We start from the raw sequence: 20449 nt of genomic DNA, 5'->3' as shown, positions 1-20449 counted from the left end.
CGTCCTGGCCCACCTCCCTCCCTGACCCTCCTATGCCCGCCCCAGACAGCCCTGATGCATCTGCGTGGGGCATTGATTATGTGCCTACCCCATGCGAGGATTTCACTGTGCATTATCTCTTTCACCATCACAACCAGCCCAGAGCTGGGAGAGATTGAGTAATTTGCTCACATCAGACAGCTCTTAAGGGGAGCGGTGGCTGTCTCTGAGCCCAGCTTTTAACCCTAAACCATCCTGTCTCCTGCTGGATAAGGCTTCAGATTCCTTCTTCACCCAGCACTCCGGAGAGACACTACCCACAGACCTGAGTTGGCACATGAAATAAAATTTGTTTTCCACACATTATATTGGTATGTTGGCTCGGAATTATATAACTGGCTGCTGGATGACTTGGCTGGGTGTCTTCCCCCCTGATACATTTATTTATGGACTCGTACAGGGGTAAATCCAGAGCAGACCTAAGAAATGGAGTCCAGCATGCAGATTTTGCAGACGAGGAAACTGAGGTCCAGAGAAGTGAACCCACGTGTCCAGGGCCACCCAACATCCGAGGTAGAATGGCTGTGTCTGGCTTCCCAGCACAGGATTCTTGTTAATCCTCTTACATAACTTTGCTGCTCTCCCCGAGCCCAGCCTCTGTACCTGAGCCCCAGACTTTAGACTTCGCTTCCTGACCTCCCCCTTCAGCTGGGCTTAGAAGCCCAGAAGCAGAGCAGGAACACATGTTGTCAGCCCCAAGGCAGGGTGGTTTCTGGGCTGGACGGAAGGGATAGCAGAGGAGGTTAAGGGCATATTCCTGATCATCAGGGGTGGAGGATGAGGCTGGGCCTTCTGGTCAACCTCGCCTGGGGGTGGAAGTCTGGTGAGGATGTGAGTCCCTGTGGCCCAGACATCATGGCAGTGGGGTAGGAGGAAGGCCCAGCGTTTGCTGGGCCACCAGGCACTGGGAACATCAGTTTGAAAGATTGGCAACTGGGCATCGCAGACCCATAACCTCCCCTGCCCAGATCCCAGGGCAACTTGGCTCCCATCTAGCCTGTTTTGGATGGCCCTGAGACTGCCTTTTCAGATGCCTGATGCAGGGTCACAAAATATGGCAGTTACAAAGACACCACCCTACACACACACACACACACACACACACACACACACACTTAAGCATAAGAGCCTTTTGTCTTCTGTTTACCCTCATTAAATATTGTATTATTTCAACAACTATTTACATTTTTTTTTAACGTTTATTCATTTTTGAGAGACAGAGAGAGACAGAGCATGGGCGGGGTAGGGGCAGAGAGAGGGAGACACAGAATCTGAAACAGGCTCCACGCTCTGAGCTGTCGGCACAGAGCCCGCCGCGGGGCTCCAACTCACAAACTGTGAGATCATGACCTGAGCGGAAGTTGGTGGCTCAACCGACTGAGCCACCCAGGTGCCCCAACAACTATTTACATATAAATGAGTGTGAACAGTGATCCATAGAAAACTCAGCAGCAGGGTGCCTGGGGGGCTCATTCAAAAGAGCATGGGACTCTTGATCTCAGGGTCCTGAGTTTGAGCCCCAAAATGAGTGTAGAGATCACTTAAAATAAAAAACAAAACTCAGCGGCAAGTATACACTAGGTATGGGAGGAAGGGATGTGTCATCACTGTGGTCTGAAGACAGAAAAGGCTCCCACTATGCTTCCCCCTTCCCAGTCCCATCTGCCATGTCCCCTAAACAGTGCAGAACCCCAGCGGGTAGGCTGGAGAGTTTCTGTTGCTTGCCCCAACTCACCCAGCTAGAGTGACAAGGCATGGACCACATCCCAAATATCCTGACTCAGGCCAGTGTGTGATTTATTGAGGACCTTCCCCTAGATTCCTCCCCTTCCCCAGATCTGGCAGGATTCCTAAAAACTTTCCATTATAGTGCCCCAACACCCTTACTATTGGAGGCTTTGGAAGTTTCAAGAACTTCCTTTATAGGGGCACCTTCATGGCTCAGTTGGTTAAGCATCTAATTCTTGATTTTGGCTCAGGTAATGTCTCATGGTTTGTGAGATTAACCCTAAGTCGAGCCCCATGTCGGGTGCTGATGTGTGGACCCTGCTTGGAATTCTCTCTCTCTCTCTCTCTCTCTCTCTCTCTCTCTCTCTCTCTTTCCACCCCTCCCCCACTCCCCACTGCATGTGCACATGCTCTCTCAAAATAACTAAATCAACTTAAAAAAAAAAAAAGAACTTCCTCTTTAAACAAATCATGATGGAAGGAACCCTTCATTAAGTCGCTGTGACTGGAAAAGCGGTGAGGGAGTGGGGAGGGTATGGCAGGGGCATCAGGACCCCAAAGGCCACCTTTGTGTGTTCCCACAACTCCGGGAGCCTCCTTTTCCCTCTGTGCAGCTGTCTGTCCATTGGGGTGTGAGCTCCTCTCTTTCCTCTCCATTGTTTTCGTTTTTCCAGAGTCCGGCACATAGTAGGCACCCAAGAAATGTTTACAACTCTCTTTACCCTAGACTGACCAGAACCTGCCAGGACTGGCCAAAGGGCTGCCCTTTGCACTCGTCCCCCAACCCTCCCACCCAGTGGCAGCCCAGGATGAGCAGAGTGGCAAGGAGGCCACAGGATTCCTCTGGAAATGTTTTTCATAATCTAGTCTCCAGCGAGGGATTTGGGAATTCCTTAAACAGCCAATGTGCATTTGGGCATAAACACTCGGCCTGCCAGTTCCCAGCATGTCTATTAAAGGCATCAATCAACCAGCCCTCCTGGCCCGGCGGGGCCGGGCAGGGCAGCCCCAGACCTCCGGGATGCTGCACGGAACCCCTTGGGGCTGCCGGTTCCGGGCCAGTGCCTCCTTCTTGTCCCTGGGCCCCCGCTGCGGGCCGCAGCTGGCCCCTGAGACAGCAACAGCTCTTCCTCCCTCCTGGGCTGGGGCCACATCTGCATTTGGCCGCGCCCGGATTAATCCCTATTACCTTCCCCGCTGACTGTGCAGGAGCTGGGCAATTTCCCCGGCCCCCGCCCCCCGTCCGGCGGGGGGGGGGGGGGAAAACAAAGCCGAATGTTCCCACAGCCGATGTCCTCACTAACCAAGGAGCTTATGGCTGCATCCGGTTCTAGGAAGAGCGAGGCCAGAGTGTGTTCTTAGGAGGGCAGGGAGGCACCGAGGGATCTTGTAGTTCCCAAACGGGGCAAGTGGAGCGAGGCCGTGAGGCTGCATGATGCAATACTAGCCAGTGGAGACAGGAGAAGATTCGAGAGAGAAAGGGGTGAAGGAGGAGAAAGAAAGGCTCGTTTGCAGATTTTATTTATTTCTATTATCTGTGAAGTCAGACTGCAAGTAGAATCTGGAGTGGGAAGCAGTAAAGGAGCAGGGAGGAAAAAAGCCGAGATGTCGGGCAGCTGGTGCGTGCTTTGGGGGTTTGTGGGGGGACTCACTCCCTGTCCGACCCCACGCCAAAGGCAGAATGCCAGGAGTCTCCCGCCCTTTGGGACACAAACCAGTGACCATAAGAGAGGAAATTCCTGGGCAACATTTTGCTAGGAGACAATAACATCCTGGAGAGCAAGGACCGTATCTCTCTGGCTTATTTCTGTATCTATTATGCCTGGTACGGAGCCTGGCATGCAGTAATTGCTCAGTAAAGAACAGCTACGTGTTAGGAGCTACCCAGAGGCCTTTGCGAAAGTTAACTCATCCTTTCACACGTTTATGAGACAGAGACTGTCATCTTCGTTTTGCAGAAACAGGAATGGAAGCACAGAGAGGTTAAGTTATTTGCTCAAGGTCACACAATTAGAAAGCAGCTGAGCCTGGATTCAAACCCATGCAGACTGATTGCAAAGACTGTGCTCTTACCCTGTTCTACAGGCTCTTGAAAGAAAGAGAGAGCAGAAAGAACGAAAAATGTCTTTGTCACGGAATTGAAAGACAACCTGGGTGTCATTGAGAGCCAACTCTTTGTTTTATTGACCACGGATTAGAAAGAAGAGACTTGTCCAAGACCCTTGGCACTAGCCAGCTACTGGCAGAGCTAGGATTCGAACCCAGATCTTCCTGGGGCTTTCTGTCCCTTCAGCTTGTCCTGGAAGAGAACAACCAGTGCCCTCCAGTGCTTTTGTAAACTGGCCTTTTAATAGCTTTGGTGTCCACCAGGCTTGGGAAACCAGTGGAAACTGGGCCTCTTTTTCTCTCTCCCCCCATCCCTTACCAACTTGCTCTGGCCTTGGACTGGCTCCACAGGGCATTTCCCAGTTCTTCGGGCCTTGGCAACCCAGCTGAACAGGAAGCCATGGAAGCGGCAGGTCCCAGAAAGGTGGGCAGAGGTGTTACTGAGGGAGACTGCCAGGCCGGTCCTCAGGAACCAGGGCTCTGTCTGAGGCTGTGGCCCAGTCTGGGACATGTGGGTGTCCAGTGTGGACTTTCTGTGCTTGGACTGCGGCATAAATTCCTAGTTCTTTAGCAACCTGAATACTTAAAATTTTCAGGGCAATTTTTCTCCCAAGGCGTTTGTTCTGGATCACTAATGTCTGGTACATAAGATATCATTTCTGATCTAACATATTTAAAACTCATTTTTCCCCTAGACAAGACAAATTGAATTTGTATCTTCCCATATGGAGCTTTTCAAAAAGATTGGTGCTGGGATGCATTGGGTTCCCAGAGTGATGTCATCTGATTAGTCCTGGCTTCCTTTTTCCACTTATAGGGGGTGCATAATTGCAGACATTCTAACTGGGAGAAGGTATGATTGTTTTTTGTTTTTTGTTTTTTGTCCTGTGGGGGAAATCCTTTCAGATGGATACGTTTCTGGCATCTGATATTTTTCTCTGCCACCTGGCGGAAACTTCTAGAATAGAAGTGTCCCAACAGCGTACAGCCTGGATCATCTTCGCTGATGTTGGGAAGGCATAGTGAGCTCACTGGGTTCCTTCTTTTCTGGCCCAGGCAGGCTTTGATGAGCCCTGTCCCATTCATCTCAGATAAGGCTGGAAATCTACTACCCTCCCCGTCGTGGGGTCTGGGGCCAACACAGTAGGCTTCCCAGAGTGCCCTGGGGTTGGGTCACTTACTCTCTGGCCAGTCTGTTCTGGGTCCAGAGTGTCTGGGTGAGAGGATGGCTTGGAAGCTTCCAGAGGCAGGACAAGGAATGGAGGAGGGTCCCCCAGTTCCCCAGAGGCTCTTCCTCCCGTGAAAGGGACACTGTCTCCTCTGGCTACTTGGGTCCCTTCTTTTCTTCGGTGGCAAGCAGAATTTGTGAGTGTGTGAAGACCAAGCCAAAGAGGACTGCCAGCTAGCTCTCTGACTGGGATTTCAGCACAGAGGATGGGCACAGAGGGAAAAGGCAAGGAGGTGGGTAAGGAAGGAGAGAGTCCTTGGAAGGGAAACCCTAAGTATATCAGCCTGGAGTGTGTACTCAGGCTTAAGATCTCTCCAGCATTCCAGGCCCTACCAGACGTATCCCTTCCCTCTCTGTAGACCAAAGCCTCAGTCCCATCTGTGGCCCAACTACCAGTTTGTCTGAGGAGAGAAGGCGCTAGGTAGGAGCGGAGGAGTTCCACAGAAGAGCCGAGCCACAGATGTAGGCTCCCGGGTGCTTGTGCTGAATGGAGAACTGCTCTCCAGGGGGCCGGGCTGGGACTGCATCTCTTGCACTTGCTTGTGGATGAGCCCAAGGGCAGACACGCTGGGCTGGGCTCTAGTCATGGCTGTGGGTGGCCCTGTGACTCTGTTTGTGTTTTGGTCTTCTGAGCTACTGTAGTTTGCATACTGCAAACTAGCTCCTCTGGGGTTTTAGTCCTGATTAGCTTTGCAGCAATAAAGTCTAATCTTGGTAAATAAATGAAGCCTTAAAGAAATGCCTGTTTATTCCTTGCCAACATTTTCCTTCTGCCCAAGGCGACAGGGCTCTGTGACCTTCAGCCAGTCACGTGCCCTCTCTGAGTCTATTTTCATATCTAAAGAAGAGGAGTATAATACTACACTCCTACACCCTGGTTATTGTGGGCATCAAATACAATAATGAGTGAAAGTCCTTTCTAGAAGGAAGGTGTTATTCTACTGTAAAGGATTGTTATGGGCATCATGCTTATTGTAAAGCACCCAGCCATGCCTTATAAGATAAAGTATTGGGAGCATGAGCTCCATTATAAGGGAGGAGAAAAGGAACCAATTTTCTCAATGGAAAAGAGTGACCCCAGACAAAGCAGAGAGACCAATAGAATAAGCGTAACGTGAACAATGACAATTTGGGTGATTTCATACCAAGGCCCAATCCAATATAACCAATAGCAAAAAATATTCTCCATTCTTTTCAGAAGTTCTCAGGGCCAAGGACAATTGTCACGCCCTCTTCAAAGCCTGAGGTCAAACATCATTTTTTAATTTGACGCTGTGTGGTTGAAGTTAAAAGCCAGTTGTAACTGGTTTTGGTTCTTCACACGAGTAAGTAAAGGGTCAAAGTGAACCCCCCCTCTCTTTGCTCTCATAGAAAGAAATCCATGTTGGAACAAGGCTCTGGAAGGCTATCAAAGAGGCCAGGACAGAAAAGCTCAGAGCATTCCTGAACAGGTTGTCTGTTGTTGCTGCCTTCCCAGAATCCATTCCTCTTTCTTTTTGGCAATTGAACCCTTTTTTCCTTTGGGAAATTACCCTTTACCCATTTTCATTCCAAGTGGGATTGAGCCCTTCCCCAGTTTCTGGGATGACTCAAATCTCTCCAACCAGAGTACTGTATCCCCCTGGCCACTGCGATTGGCTCAGCAAGAGGCATGTAATCCAAGCTAAGCCAATGAGAGTCAGCCCTGAGACTTTTGCTGGAATAATTAGGAAGGAGAAGTTCTCTTCTTTGGGGAGTTGCCAAGCTGCAGAGCAGAAGCCTGGAGTTTTTGGTGGTCACCATTGCCACCACCTAAGAATGGCCCCAATTTTGAAGGAAGCAAAACTGAGAGTTAGAGAATGATTCCTATGGACATGATTTGGGCACTGGTTTAACCACACCAGAAAAGCAAGGCCAGGCAGGGAAAGCAGGTTTAGGATTGGCCAGTTTGAATGATCTTGGCAGATTTTAAGGCACAGGGGCTAGCTCTAGTTATTTGCTACCTGGCCCTGGGGTGATTAGAGCAGGGGGTTGTGGCCCTGAGTGTGAGAGCCCAGCAGAGGTGGTGGCTGATTGGTTAGTTTGCATTTGGGAGGAATGCTCCCTGCAGAGTTGTTTGTTATCTCTGGGCATTAGCTAACCATGGAGGGTGCAGTCCCTCTAGCGTCAACAAGGCCCCTAAATGTCAAAGCATCAGAAAATACAGATAGTTAAAAACATGCTTAGGAGCGCCTGGGGGGCTCAGTCCATTGGGCATCCAACTTCAGCACAGGTCATGATCTTGCAGTGCGTGGGTTCGGGCCCCACGTCGGGCTCCGTGCTGACAGCTCAGAGCCTGGAGCCTGCTGTGTCTCCCTCTCTCTGCCTTTCCCCTGCTTGTGCGCTCTCTCTCTCTTTCTCAAAACCAAACCAAAACCAAAACCAAAACAAAACAAAAAAATAGGGGCACCTGGGTGGCTCAGTCTAAGTGTCCGACTTCGGCTCAGGTCATGATCTCACGGGTCTGTGGGTTTGAACCCCGCGTCAGGTTCTGTGCTGACAGCTCAGAGCCTGAAGCCTGCTTCAGATTCTGTGTCTCCTTCTCTCTCTGCCACTGCCCTGCTTGCACTCTCTCTCTCTCTCTCTCTCTCTCTCAAAAATAAACATTAAAAATTTTTAAATAAATAAACATTAATCAAAAATAAAAAACTAAATAAACAATAAAAAAATATGCTTAATACAACCGGAATGGTTGGCAATGGAATGGTAATTATCCCATTGGGCAAAGCAAGTCACATGGCCAGGCTCTGAGTCATGTGGAAGGAGACTACTTAAGGGAATGGAGACTAAAAGTCATGACTCATGGGATGCTTCCCTGCAAAAGTTCGCCCATACCCCTATGGTAGGGCAGCTCCAACTGTGAGTTTAAGCCCGAATTTGCCTTCTGCTAAATTCTACCTATTGACCTCCAATCTTCCTCCAGCATTGTCCACACGGCAAGGCTTTAGCAACCATATCTGTCTTGGGATCATCTAAGTAGACAGACTGCCCAGAATTCTGCCTCCCCTCATGGGTGTTCTTCTGTTCTTAAATTTAATGGCCCAAATGCAAAGCGTATATGTGCATTCAGCTCTTGAAGTCGGATACCCATTCAGCCAACAAATAATTGTTTTGTACTTACTCTGGGCCAGGATCTGGCCAATGTGCTAGAGATAGAGTAGAAAATAAAACAGACCCAGGGCACCTAGGTGGCTCCGTGGGTTAAGTGTTTGATTCTTGATTTCGGTTTAGGTCATGATCTCATGCTTCATGAGATCGAGCCCCACACCTGGCTCTTGGCTGATGATAGCTTGGAGTCTTCTTGGGATTCTCTCCCTCTCTCTGTCCCTCCCCTATTCATGCTATCTCTCTCAAAATAAATAAACATTAAAAGAAAAGAAAACAGACCCAAAGAGCATCCTTGCCTGTCAGGGGCTTGTATGTGTTGGGTGGGGTGGGGTGGGTGGAGGTAGGAGGGAGATGTTAACAAATGTGTAAATAAAATATATACAAGTGAGGGGACGTAGACGGGTGAGGGTTGGTTTTCTTTTTTCTTTAAACTTTTTTTAAAAGTTATTTATTTTTGAGAGAGAGACACACACACAGAGTGTGAGCAGGGGAGTGGCAGAGAGAGAGGGAGACACAGAACCCAAAACAGGCTCCAGGCTCTGAGCTGTCAGCACAAAGCCCCATGTGGGGCTTGAACTCACGAACTGCGAGATCATGATCTGAGCCAAAGTCAGACGCTCAACCAACTGAGCTGCCCAGGAGCCCCAAGCGTTGGTTTTCTGGTCTGCGATTTTGTTTAAAGCTTTTGATTTATTTTGAGAGGGAGAGAGTGCAAGTAGGAGCAGGGGTGGGGCAGAGAGAGAGAGAGAGAGAGAATCCCAAGCAGGCTCTGTACTGTCAGCTCAGAGCCCGACTCAGGGCTTGATCCCACAAACCAGGAGATCACGACCTGAGCCAAAATCAAAAGCTGTATGCTCAACTGACTGAGCCACCCAGGTGCTCCTTCTGATCTGTGTTTAAAGGGCTCCTTGCCCAGGAAAAGTAACAGGACAGGTGACTAACGCGGGGAGCTTCAGGAGTGCTGGTGGAAGGTAAGCACACGGAGGGTGAACCCTGGAGCCCTCTGCACAGGCGTCTGCTTCCACGCCGTGTGTGTCTGTGCACAAGCAACCCACACTGCGAGCTCTTCACATTAGGACAGTGACGTGGCCAGCGAGTGTTTTTCCAGACGGCTGTCCCTCTGATGGGGAGGGAAGGCGGTGGGACAGCAAACAGAAGATACCCGGAAATCCGTACGTGGGTGTGGGCTTGGGTGGGGTGGGGGATAGATAGACACTTATATCCCTCTGGGTCTGGCGAGTCTGGAGGCTCAGGTTCTAATCCGCAGATACGAGCTTTTGGGCAAGTCTTGGGCCAAATCTCTAAGCCATCATCCAGTATGTGGGACAAATAACAAACACACTGCCTTGCTCTTGTAAGGAATGAAAGGTCACAAATCTCTCCATCCTGAAGTAAGGAGGGGGGTTCTGGGCCGTTGCCGTGATCTCCAAATAATTACTGGCCTGTGGAGACCAGGTCCAGATTTTGAGTCCTATGGGAGGTCCAAGCCCAAGTGTGGAAGGGAGCAGGGGTGTCCCCTTCTGTCACTGTCTCAGGCCTGGCAGGGTGGGGGTGGGGAGCTTCACTCGTGCTGCACCTGCTAGTTTTCCCTCAGATAAATACACAGATTTTATAAACAGAAAAGTTGAAACTACGAGGGTTGGTGTTTCCTCAGGAATTACGGCCAAAAATAGGATGGGACAGTCGAGGCGATCTCAGGGTTGGTTTTCTGGTCTGTGATATTCCTCGGGGACATCTGCCTGAGATGAAACACTGGCCTTTGACAGGAAGGGCCTGTCTGAGGTTCAATAGCATTCAGTGCCAAGGGCTCTGGCTTAGACCCAAAGGGGGAAGCCTCACTCTCCCTCTGAGTAGGTCCCTTGGCCTGCCCCGCTCTGAACCCTCCGAATCTCCTGAAGTTTCTGTAGCAGGTGTGCGGGTGGCTGGGTGGAGAGGAATAGAGATTTGCTCCTACACCGGGCGGGTCTGCCATAAGCCAGGGGAGAAAAGGGATGACCCTGCTCTAGGCTGCAGCCAGATCCAGAGCCCCGGGGACAAGGTTTTGAAGGTAGGAATGAAGTGTTTTTTTATTACAATAACTTAAGCTGGGGAAAAGACACAGGAATCCCATTATCCTTCACGAATGGTCTCAGGGCTTCTCACCTTATACTTTGTATTTAATACAGAGGGACAGCCATGGGGTGGGGACACCACGATTCCCTGTTGGGGAGGGAGAAGGGGAGTTCCGTGGCTTCCATGGGGCACCCCAAGGCCCAGCAGAGCTAGGGCAACGCCCGAGGGTCTAATTTCCACTCCTTCGGCTTTTTCTTATAAGCATCAGGATTTGCCTCTCCAATATCTTGCAGCTGGCTCTCACCACTGTCTCCTTGTTTGATTTGTTAAATCTCTGTTTTAGTTCGCTGTTTCACACCCACACTGACAGTCTGTCATAGCCCCCCAGGCCCTGGGACATCTGCCAGGCAGTGAAATCAAATGTGAAGTTAAATACAACTCAGCTCCACATCGTATTCTCCTTCTCCCTCTTCCCTTCACCCCCTCCTGCTTCCACCCGTGGAGGGGCCAGGCTGGACTGCACCTTACCCTAAAGTGTTGATCTGGAAATCCTGCCCCAAAGTAGAGAGTTTGCTGTAATAAAGTCTTGTGTACCTATTACCCAGTTTTAACAATTATCAACACGGTATTGACCTTGTTTATCTAACCCTATATATATATATATATATATATATATATATATATATATGTATAATTTCTTTTTTTTAGAGATTTTTTTAATGTTTATTTTTTTTTTTTGAGAGAGAGAGAGAGAGAGAGAGAAAGAGAGAGAATAAGCAGGGGAGGGACAGAGAGAGAGAGATGCAGAATCTGAAGCAGGCTCCAGGCTCTTAGCTGTCAGCACAGAGCCTGACACAGGGCTTGAACTCATGAGCCATGAGATCATGACCTGAGCCAAAATCAGACGCTCAACCGGCTGAGCCACCCAGGCACCCCTCTGTTTGAATTTCTAATGAGTAAGGAAGCATTGAAAAATAATGAACCACCATGCCATCACCGCAGCTAATAAAATTAATAATAATCCCTTTCATCATCTAAAATAGAATTCCTGCTCAGATTTCCATCATTGTCTCACGTTGTCTTTTACGGACGGTATCTTCGAACTAAAAAGGAAGAAGTTTGTTGAGCAAGTTAGGAGTGAGCAGAATTTATTTTTATTTTTTTAATGTCTTTATTTATTTTTGAGAGAGAGAGAGACAGAGAACAAGCGGAGAAGAGGCAGAGAGAGAGGGAGACACAGAATCTGAAGCAGGCTCCAGGCTCTGAACTGTCAGCACAGAGCCCGACATGGGGCTCGAACTCATGAGCCATGAGATCATGACCTGAGCCAAAGTCAGATGCTTAACTAACTGAGCCACCCAGGCACCCCAAGAGTAAGCAGAATTTTAAGAAGTTTACCCTTTCATGGTAGGGCTGTTTTCAGGCTTTTTATAGAATTTGCTGACCTGATATAACAGGCTTGTTACTATAGGCGTCTCAGTTCCTTTGGTCACCAAGTAAGAGCGGGGGGCCTGTACTGAGCCGCACACAACAGCCAGGCCCGGGACGAGGCGACTCTGTCCGCACAGGCTTACAGTCAGGGGCAGGGAAGGGTGTAGGGGTGAGACCTCAACAGAAAGGATTCCCCGTGAGCTGCGCTGAGTGACCAAGGGCTATGGGAACTCAGTAGAAGGAAGAAATGCTAATATTAGGTCCCTTTATTGTAAGAAGACATTTTATGCAAGAAATAGTCAGTGGTTGAGACTCCCTTGATTTGACCTAATCTTTCCTCCAATCAGCGATCGTAAAGCAATGCCACAGATTGAATATTTGTGTCACCCCAGAATTCATGTTAAATCCTAACCTCCAAGGTTAGGTGTTAGGAGGCGGGGCCTTTGGAAAGTGCTTAGGGTAAGGGTGGAGCTCTCATGAAGGAGATTAGTGCCCTATAGGAGAGACCTCAGAGAGCTCCCTTGCCCCTTCCACCAGGTGAGGACACAGTCACAGATGTGGTCTGCGAACCAGGAAGCAGGTGCTCACCAGACATGGAAGCTGCTGGCACCTTGATCTTGAAGCTCCAGCCTCCGGAACTGTGAGAAGTAAATTTCTGTTGTTTACAAGCCACCCAGCCTCAGGTATTCGGTTCTAGCCGGCCCACATGCACTAAGACAGGCAACGTTTTTTGTTTGCTTTTTAATGTTTATTTTTGAGGGAGAGACAGAGTGCGAGTGGGGGAAGGGCAGAGAGACAAAGAGAGGGAGACACAGAATCCGAAGCAGGCTCCAGGCTTTGAGCTGTCAGCGCAGAGCTTGACCCGGGGCTTGAACTCATGAACTGTGAGACCATGACCTGAACCGAAGTCGGACCCTCAACCGACTGAGCCACCCAGGTGACCCTGGCAATGTTAACTTTATATTTATTTCTTCTCTTTTCATTCCCTTCCTTCCTTCCTCTGCTCCCCTCTTTCCTCCCCCCTCCCTCCCCCTTCCCCTTCCCTTCCCTTCCTTATTAATCTTGTAATTCTTCCATTTAGTAGATTCCTTTTCCTGTCCTCGCTTTCTTTCCCGTGTCAAACTTTCCCCAAGTGGATTTCCTTTCTCCTCAGGAACCCTCTCTCCTTTTCTCCCTTGGGCTCCTAGGGACGGTTCTCTGAGTTCTGGCGTGTGGTTCCTACACCTCTCTGGAGTCTGGCTTCACAGTTCTCCCAGCATCCAAATCTATCTCCATTTGCTCTGTAGTTGCCTGATCTGTGTTGCTCCACAAGCAGCGCTGGAGACCAGGGTTCTGGTGCAGGAGGCGTATTTAGGAGGTGACGCTAGGAAGCAGGAGCGAGGAGCAGGGACAGCGGGGCCAGGCAAGGGGAAAAGCCAATCAGGAATGCCCCTTGGATGTGACTGGTGTGTGCACCCAGGCCCCAGTCCTACAGATTGCCCCTTAAAATTGCCCCTCCGGAGGGTGGGAGGCTGGGGGATTTATCCACAGACCCCCATTCCTCACTGGTTGAGATTTGCTCCACGGGGACCTTCCCTCTCCCCCTCACCTTCTGGCTGCCCCGTGGGGGCTGAGAGGGCTTCCTAAGGAGCCACAGGGGAGCCCTGTGCCCGGGCATCCCTACCAAAGCTGTGACTATCTCAAGGAGGGCTGTCCGCGAAAGCAATTCTCACTCCTTTTGCTTCCTTGACTCATTAGTACCGATAACAACAACATGATTTTTTGACTGCTTTTTGTACCTCACCCATGGGGCTAATCGCTTCCCAAATATTTTATCGTCCTATCTTCTAAAGACCTCTGATGAAGGTGCTATATTACATTCCCATTGTACAGATGACAAACTGAGGCTAAGAGGGATTAAGTAACTGGCCTAAGGGTTAGGCACCCTCTGTGCTGGGAGCTGGGGTTGAGATGAGGGCTGGGCGTGGAGGCTCCATCACCTTCTTTCCATCCTTGACTCAACCATCTCAGGTCTGAGATAGTGCATTCCTGGGGAAGGACCCCAAAGAGCTGAGGGTGACAGTGTACCAGTGAACTAATCAGTGACTCTGGGTAGTCAGCACTAGACTCAGATCTTGATGGTAAAAGCCTGGAATGAACGACTCTAAATTCTTTGAGGGGAAACGGGGCGTCATGTTTTTGGTTGTATGCTGCTGTGCACGAATCTGAGATGGGGTTCTTCTGAAAGGTCCTGCTGGGTTGACCTGACTTCTTTCTCACCAGACTCTGCAAAAGACCTGCCTTTGAAGGTTGGACGTGGTCAGACGCTGCCAGCTGTTTGGGAGATGTGAGCTCAGCCTCGGCGGGAGAGCAAGAGAATGCCCGAGGATGGGAAAGGTTCTGGAAGGATACTTGAAGAACATACCCTTCCACTCTGACCCTGGGAGCCACCTCACCGAGAAGGGAACGACATTTCCAGGCCTCTGCTCCGAGACCCCTGTTACTGCGGGCTGCCTTCCAGACCACTTCGGGGAGCTACTAAGGCTCGTGCCTACTCAGAAACAAGACATCTCAGACAGTCCCAGATGGCCACCAAGGGGCAAACCCATTGTCCCCAAGCCCCTGCTACCCACCTCAGGCAGGCAGGGACTGGAGAGGTCACGGTATTGGTACCTTTCTAGGTCCTTGGGGATGAGTGCAGAGGAAAGTCTTGTAAGAGACCATGCTGGACTTCTAAGCAATGTGGGCCCCAAATCCTTCTATGTTTAAGTTGGTTTGCGTTGGGTTTCCGTCACTTGCAACTACAGGAGTCTTCACGGGTACAGAGGCCAGCCACTTCCCGAGTTGCCAAGTGACCCATTTAGGCCGTTCCCGCCTTATCCGATACCCGCCCCCAGCTGTGGTTTCTCCTCATTCTGCAGCTCTGTCTCCCTTTCCTCCACCACTTAAACGAGTACTCAGGAAAAGGACTGGCCGCTGTCAACTATACTTTGAAATTGCCCATGGAAGTGATTATTGGATGGGCCAGCCCCCCACCCCCACCTCCAGTCCTCCCTGGGTTGGAACTGTCACGTTCTAGCTGCACCGCAGAGACGATTGTGCTCTGCGCCCGGAACAAGAGGAGTCCTGTCTTTCCCAGGGTCGATGCACCTGCTTGGGTCTGCTGTTAGGCCGCACGTTGTTTGTTTGCTTACAGCTTTGTTGTTGTTGTTGTCGTTCTTTTTTGCTTAAAAAACAATTTGGCGCTTCTCAAGGCTGATTTGCAGACCCACAGAATGTGCTCATTTTGCCAGCTCTGTGCTTTGGGGGAATCCTTTAGCCTGAATAACTGGCGGCCGGCTGTGGCCAAGCCCGGGCAGAGCTGAACCCAGTGGGGGTTGGAGGCCAGCCAGGCCGTGGCCTGTCACCCACAATAGCTCTTCTAAAGCCCCTCCACAAAGGGTGACACAGAACAAAGACCAGGGGGCAAAGTTAATTTATTTGGATTTTTTTTTTTTTTAACAACCAAAAAAATTTTTTGAAGTTACAAAAAAAAGACAATCATTTACATTTTAGAACTTTTACACTCTGAGAATAAGCCACAGTGCCCGGTTTTGGTGAATGAAAGGCTTAAAAGATCCCAGCCTGACTGGGTGGTAGTGATTATCTAGGTCGTATTCTCCAGAACGGGCCTTACTCTGTCCATCTCATGAATCGCTCTGCTCTGGAACTTTCAACTCTTAACCCTTTCGATATCAAACTTCTTTGCCGCAGAAGGCCTCTTCCAGGTGTCCCTTTCCCTCTCGTCTGTCCTTTGTCTGCCTTTCTTTGTAACTGGCTGCACTTGCCTTCACCCTGGTGTCTCAGCGCCAACAAAACAGCCTCCACCCTCCAGGCAATTCACATCCCTCACCTCCTGCAAAGTTGCCTCCAGCTCCTCGCTCCCAGCAATCACTCCTTGTCTCCCTTGCCCAGTGCCTATTTGTACCTCCGGGGAGCACGACCTGGCTGCGGGGACACTCTGGGGAGCCAGAGGACCTGAGCTCTAGTCTTGGCCCAGCTACCTATCAGCTGTTATGGTCTCAGGCATGTTCTCATTTTTAAATTGTCAGCCAAGCTGCTTCAAAGGGATGTGGCTACACGGTAATTAATGCTGCCGGGCCCTGAAAAGCAAAAATGCTACCAAGTGCAAGCAGGGTTAGCCAGTGGGCCCCTGAGGACTGCCACCCTCCGCCCAGCATTTCCCACCTGCTCAGGAGCTCGCTCTTTTAGCAGCTTGGTTACCATGGTGAAAGGCCAGCCTTAGCGCTGCTGTGTAAAGTTTTTACCATCGGGAATGCAAGGTCCCTGAGGGCAAGACTGGATTTTAACGTTTACTTGGTGAGCTTCTCTAGCCCATAGCACCAATCAGGGCTGAGCGCGAAGTAGGTGCTCAGTCTGAACGTTGATAGCTTTGATTCGAATTTCCTTGGACAGAGCCACCCCCGGTCACGTGATGGCCTCATAACAGTGGCAGGACGGTGGAAAACCCAAGCCTCCTTGTTCATTCATCCCACCAACCATGACCTCTAGTGGGAAAGGCGCTCCTGGCAGCCCGGCCCGGGAGTCCTGGCACTCAGCATTGCTGGCCCAAGTTTTGGGACCACCCGCCAAAGCCCACAGACCTTCCCACTGGAATAAAAATCCACACCAAATGGGTAGGAAACATGGTCGTGCTTTGGGTGGGCCAGTCTGATGAGAACCACAATTTGGCATGCAAATCCCAAGTAGGGGTACTGCCATGTAATAAATCCAGTGTGGGATCATCCCCAGACCATTCCAAGGGCCATTCCAAGGACCCCTGCTCTGGGGATCATGGTCTCCAGTGAGGGATCCTCACTCCCTGATAAGAAAGACCTCTCTCTCGCAATTGGAGAAGGCCAGAGCTCACAACTGTCCCAATAGACAGTCCCCAGCCTCCCTCCATAGGTGGCTGCCAAAACCCCACAACCCCCCCCTCCCAAAGGAGTCATCTCCTTTGTTATTTTCCAGAAAACCACACTAAGTGGCTGCAGAGATGAGAAAATGACTCCACCCCATCCGAAGAGCCCATCACACAAATGTAATTCAGAAAATACATTCTGATCCTTCCCCTTCCCACTAACACGTTCCCCCACCTCCAGGTGCACACATCTATATATCACACTTGACAAAATTCATCTTCTTTTTGGAAGAACCTGGTCCTTGGAGATCTGCTCAGGGCAATGCCATTGCAAACACTGTAATTTCACATCAGTCACGGTAGAAACAAAACCAGTTACCAAAGAACTAACTTGAGAGCCCTCAAGTCACATAGAAATGGGTTTGCCTTAGCCAGGCCCACCAGCGGGGCTGGAAGCAGCATCCCTAGCCCTGGCTGGCCCCAAAGAGCCTGGAAAAGCTGCTGTTTTGCTTCGGATCCATCCAGGATAAAACGCAGAATAAATAATGTGTTGCTTGGGAGTTTGCAGCTATGTGGATGTAACCGTCATGGTGTTCTCAGAATTCTCAGACAGAACCTCGCTTGATGGTCCAAAGGCTCAGCGGGTGCCTCCTGAAATCACCCCAGGTCACGCTGAAGCATGCGGTGAGAGGGGAGGTGGCACAGGAAGGAAGGCTTTTGTGAGATCCTCAGGTCCGGTTCATTGCCGGGTGGGTCTCCCTTCCCGGTGAGCACAGAATCATGCATTCTATCTTTGGTTTCGTGCCTTGAAGGCTTATGCCTTTGGAAGAGTGGCTCAAAGGTGTGAGAGACTAATGGCCTGGGGCCTGGATAAAGGACACCCACACAGGCTCTCTGCTGAAGACACCTGGGAGCCATGGGTTCTCTCCTCGACTTTGGGACGAGAGGTCTTCCAGGCCTCAGCACCCAGGGCTGAGGTCCAGCCGCCAAAGCATGTCCTGTAGAGAAGCCTGCAGCCTGCTCAGGGCCACCACCTCCGTGGAGTAGAGTGAGGCTTCCAGGGCACCGCCCAGGCTCTCGAGGGTCTCCAGGCCCCTGGCCCGGGGCAAGGGACAGTTCTTGGAGGAAGCCAGCAGGTGGAGAAGGTCCCGGAGGTTCTCTAGGTCATTAGATATTTGGACCACGTTTCTAGAAGGCAGACCGGTGAGGATCTGTTGGTAGATGGCCAATGTCTGGTCCATCTTGGACAAACTCAGGACAGGGTGGAGCCCAGGAATGAAGTCAAGACCAGCGACTCTCTGTTTGGAGGAGACAGACTGCTGTGCGAGAGGAAAAGGGAGAGCAGGGGCTCAGAGAAGTTGGTTCTGCAAGGCTCTCGCCTTTCCCATGAATGTGGAGGCCCGCTCTCTTGGCTGCCTCCTCTCCCCTTCCTCACCGCCCTGGCCCAGGCCCTTGATTCTTGTGCCCCGGTGACTGCCAAGCTTCCAAGCTGATCTCCTGGACTTCTATCTTCCTGTCCTTCCCGAATCACCCTGCCCTCCCCTTCCAGATGGATCTTTGAAGATCGTTCCCTCCTCCAAATGACCTCTGCTGTAGAACCAGCCATGAGGCCTGATTCCTGCTTAGTTAAGTCTCTTCCCCAGGCACTGAGGTCCTCCCTGAGTGCCCCTTCCCTAGCCTCACACCCTTCCACTCCCAGAGGACTCCTCCTTCCCAGTCAGGTCCTCCAAGGCCTCTGGCCCCTCAGGGATCAAGGCCGGCCCTGCCTCACTCCTCTGCTCCAATAACGCTGGATACCAGGAGGGGGTGGCCTGCAGCCCTCACTTTCTGCGCCACCCAAACTGGGACACCCTGGATCTACCCCGTGTGGCCTTGTCGGATAGCTACCGTGAAAGCAGGGACACTCACACGCTGCTCTCCATAAAATGCCCAAGACTCTGGTTCTGAGCTGTCCGAGGCCACTGTTAGACATGTATGGTGTCCAGGAGATGTGGAAGTCTCTAGATTGCCCCATGCTGGGTAAGCAAGCAGGCTTTTAAGACTGGGGGCTACCAAACCCACAACGAAAAACCTTTAAAGAAGGCACACTGTGGTCTGGTTCTATGAGAGGGTTTATCTAGTTGGGTGAGGACTGTACTAGCTAGCTGATGAAACCAAGCCTTAAAGACATGGAGGAACTAGCTTAAGGTTTTACAGATAGAGAACCAAAGTGTGGAGATTCACATTTAGTCTTCCTAATTCTAAATACAGCCCGCATGTAGGAAGCGGCTGTTTGTGAGGTAGGGAGGAGTCAAGGCCACCATGGCCCCTGCATGTGGCTGCACAGGCTTCAGCTGACATCTGAGGTCCTGGTTCCCCCATGGGCAAACCTATTGTCTTCCCAGGCTCTCCCTACCGTGTGTGAAATGTCATTGATCCTGGTGACAATCGTCTTGATGAGGGTTTTGGTGTCATCCTGGACTTTTCGGATTGGCACAGCTTCAACATAGGACAGATAGGGCCAAAGCCACAGGAATCGGCACAAGGGTCCACAAAGCATTTTCCTTCCCAGGATGTACGTCTCGGGCCTGCAAACAGAAGGAGCCACACGTAGCAAGTCGCTGGTGATCTCAGAAAACACCCATATGCCCTGTGACCAACCATATTTTCAGACGTGGATAAAAAGGAGACTCGCTTTGTGCCATAGTGATCATCTCCTCAGAGTCAAAGACAATTCATTATCTAGAAGTACATTAATGAAATGCATTTCCTTGGGGAGGCAAGACCTGACCAACTCTGTGATGCGGTGTGGGATAGATCACAGAGCAGTAAGCCAGGGCCTGAGCAAATGGACGTGGTGGTGACGATTCGACTTGATTGCATGCTGCGAGGAAAAGAACCAGCTTTTATGGTCTGGTCTGAATCCAGCCATTTAATAGCTGCATGACTTTAAGCACATCACATAACCACGAAAACCTCCACCTCCATCTCCTGCAATATACCTACCTCGAGGCTTTTATGAGGATCAAATTAGATAATGCATGTGCAAGAGCTTTAAAGGTGTTGTGAAATGTACTCTATTACTGCCCTTATTACTAGAGATTACGTTACTTGTCCTCTCCATTACTCTCCCACAGCGGCCTGCTGATATCTCTGTGATGGCATTTCTCACTGGCTTTATAACTTCCTTTCTCTCCCACTGGGAGCCTGAACCCACCCGGCACTGGTGGAAGGTCTTCAAATGTGTCGGATACAGCACCGAGCACCAAGGATACAGTGGTGAATAATAGATGTTCTCTACTCTCAGGTGGCTTATGCTTTAATAGGAGAGATAAACAGGGAAGCAGTCCATTCCAATACAGGCAGAACAAACCGTACAAGAAGGACAAGTGCAAGATATCACAGGAGTACAAAGGGAGCTCCCTGGAAGAGGTGTCACCTGAGCTGGGTATTAAAGACCGAGCGGCTGTCAGTAAGAGTGGACAGTGGTGGGCACAGTGGCCAGAAAACAGCTGGTGGAGGCAGGAGAGACTATCTAACATGTTCGTCCAGAATGTTTGACACTTTCAAAGTCATGGAACAATGAATTCTAATATTAATAATATGCAGATCCTTGAATAAGCAGCAGTTTTAAGGAGACACGAAAGACAAAAGGTAATAAAGTGAAATGTATGCGAGCCTGTGATCCATGCTAAGTATGTGTGCATGAGCCTGAAATGATAATCAAATGTAAGTAAATATTAGCATGAAGGTGCTGGAGATGGCCAAAAAGTTAATCTCTGCTTTTTATGTTCTGCCTCATCTGGGTATTGATAAAAATAGACTGTACATTTTCTGTCCACAGGTGGCAATATTAGTATAATTCGTATGCTGGCAATATA

At 50.2% G+C, this 20449-nt stretch overlaps 1 protein-coding gene and 1 long non-coding RNA gene across 3 annotated transcripts in view; one reads left to right on the top strand and one right to left on the bottom strand.

The window, feature by feature from the left end:
- LOC109497595 overlaps positions 1-20245 on the top strand; it is a 33498-nt gene extending 13253 nt beyond the window's left edge. For both annotated transcript variants that reach the window (XR_002740596.2, XR_002740595.2), the window contains exons 4-5: positions 12248-12357; positions 13973-20245. This is a non-coding gene — a long non-coding RNA (uncharacterized LOC109497595). The remainder of the gene's footprint in view (positions 1-12247; positions 12358-13972) is intronic.
- LEP (leptin) lies at positions 15149-19157 on the bottom strand. The gene is given in 2 exon segments (NM_001009850.1): positions 15149-17908; positions 18985-19157. Coding segments are annotated over 2 exon segments (504 nt in total). The 5' UTR covers positions 19129-19157; the 3' UTR covers positions 15149-17548.
- Positions 20246-20449: the final 204 nt, after the last annotated feature.

This window comes from Felis catus, chromosome A2 (genome assembly GCF_018350175.1).
Source record: "Felis catus isolate Fca126 chromosome A2, F.catus_Fca126_mat1.0, whole genome shotgun sequence".
Taxonomy (NCBI): Eukaryota; Metazoa; Chordata; class Mammalia; order Carnivora; family Felidae; genus Felis; species Felis catus.
This window is presented reverse-complemented; position numbering and strand designations above follow the sequence as displayed.